The sequence below is a fragment of the Wasmannia auropunctata genome, unplaced genomic scaffold (assembly GCF_000956235.1).
Source record: "Wasmannia auropunctata unplaced genomic scaffold, wasmannia.A_1.0 LD316786.1, whole genome shotgun sequence".
Classification (NCBI taxonomy): Eukaryota; Metazoa; Arthropoda; class Insecta; order Hymenoptera; family Formicidae; genus Wasmannia; species Wasmannia auropunctata.
In genome coordinates this window covers 4,453-6,268 of record NW_012046104.1, presented here as the reverse complement: position 1 = coordinate 6,268, position 1,816 = coordinate 4,453, and the positions used below count along the sequence as shown (strand labels likewise).

Below are 1,816 nucleotides of genomic sequence, written 5' to 3'. Positions count from 1 at the left end.
TGACTACTGCAAGTATCCTTGGGTCAGTTTCTTTTTCGAATTTTTTAACATTCTATATATAAAACTATTATATATAGACTTTATAATATAGTCACATAATTAAATTAATAAAACAAAATTATTATTGATAAATATTACAGTATTTAAAGTATGTTTAAAAATGTCGATATAATACATACTGCTATTTGCAAATAACGATTTCATTTTCATCAATAATTCTTTCAGATACATAGGATTAAAATTTGATCAAATCAACGAACTCCTTCAGAATTTAACGAAAGATAATAAACACGAATTGCAACAAACTAGGAAAAATCCCATGATACATTCTCACCAATGCAGATTTTTGAAAACTCCAAGAAATAAATGTATAATTATCTGGATAGTTATGTAAGAAAATTTACATAATTTCTTAATATACGAGTATCTATATGTATAATAAATTAACTAAACATTCTATTAATTATAGCAAGTTTATTTTGTGAAATTTGATATTGCAGACATTTATATTTTGAATTACACAAAATATCCCGAGAAATGAACACAATATTTGGAACACAAATGACTTTTAAAATGGCGAGTTATTTTATTTTGATAGTGATTGATTTAAATACAATTTTCTCTGCAATACTTATCGACAATTATGTGAAATCTAATAAAATAGCGTGTATTGTTCTATATTTGTTCTGGATTTGTCATAATGTTTGCCAATTTTTGGTCATTAATTACGTGTGCGAAACAGTCAGTACCAAGGTATTTTAAATTTCATTTAAAATTTATTTTTAATAAAAATTGTATTATTAAGTAATATCCAGTTCTAAATTGCTAAATTATAAGCGACTTCAATTTTATTCAACATATTTCAATTTTAGGCAAATGCAACAGCAGATTTATTAAATAGATTATCATATTCTATTTTTGACATTAAAGTCCGTGAAATCGTAAGTTTTAAACTAAGTTAACTACAAATATTATTACAAGAAACATTAAATATCTAAATAAAAATACTATACAAAATATATATTAATAATAACTTATTGTATTAATACTATATAGTTTTCACAATTTTCATTACGAACGACATATGCACCACTTAGATTTTATGGAATTGGATTCTTCGAATTTGGCTTCAAATTTCTTCATAGGGTACGTTATATTTATTATCTAACTACATATTAGAAATAAGAAATCTTGATAAATTTAAAACAAGGGAGAATTTATACATTCTACTTTTCTTTTAGTTTATCATGTCTGTTGCGACTGTTTTAGTTATTGTTATACAAGCGCAAACAAGTAAATAATTTTTAAATTATAACAGCATTCAAAAAAATAATTTTAATAATAATCTATATATGTAGTCGAATTTATAAATCATATTATATGATCTTATCTTCATTATTATCTTTTGAATATACTATAATATCCCTACACTAGAATTAACCAACATAAAAAATCTATGCTATAACACTATACAAATATTCACATAAAAAAATCAAAAAATTTAAGAACAATATTTATATTTTTATTGCGCGCGCGTGTTTTTATAAAAATATAAATATTTTTTTAGAAATATAGTTAACGCACGCAATTATACAAATGTTTAATAACTAGTAGAAACATGTAATATATAATGTAATGTGTTTATTTGTTACTCGTAGACAATCGTTTTTTAGGCAAACAGGACACTCCCAAATTTTTAATATGTACTAGAATCATATAAAGATTTTAAAATAAAAAACATATGCATCAAGAGTAATATTCACATTTTTGCAATATGAACATGTCCAGTTCATGTTAAAACAGGGTGACATATCCA

At 23.2% G+C, this 1,816-nt stretch overlaps 1 protein-coding gene across 1 annotated transcript; it reads left to right on the top strand.

Moving 5' to 3' along the window:
* The first annotated feature begins 561 nt into the window (after nucleotides 1–561).
* Nucleotides 562–1,301, top strand: LOC105460718 (gustatory and pheromone receptor 32a-like). The gene is made up of 4 exons (XM_011707218.1): nucleotides 562–753; nucleotides 873–941; nucleotides 1,057–1,146; nucleotides 1,242–1,301. Exons 1-4 carry the CDS (start codon nucleotides 562–564, stop codon nucleotides 1,299–1,301), a joined length of 411 nt encoding a protein of 136 aa, XP_011705520.1.
* Nucleotides 1,302–1,816: the final 515 nt, after the last annotated feature.

Bases quoted from the DNA above. Each gene is read 5' to 3' on its own strand.
- LOC105460718 (XM_011707218.1), top strand. From the start codon at position 562: ATGACTTTTAAAATGGCGAGTTATTTTATTTTGATAGTGATTGATTTA. The intron at 942-1,056 runs GTAAGTTTTAAA...AATACTATATAG, and splicing joins ACATTAAAGTCCGTGAAATC to TTTTCACAATTTTCATTACG. The intron at 1,147-1,241 runs GTACGTTATATT...CTTTTCTTTTAG, and splicing joins GCTTCAAATTTCTTCATAGG to TTTATCATGTCTGTTGCGAC.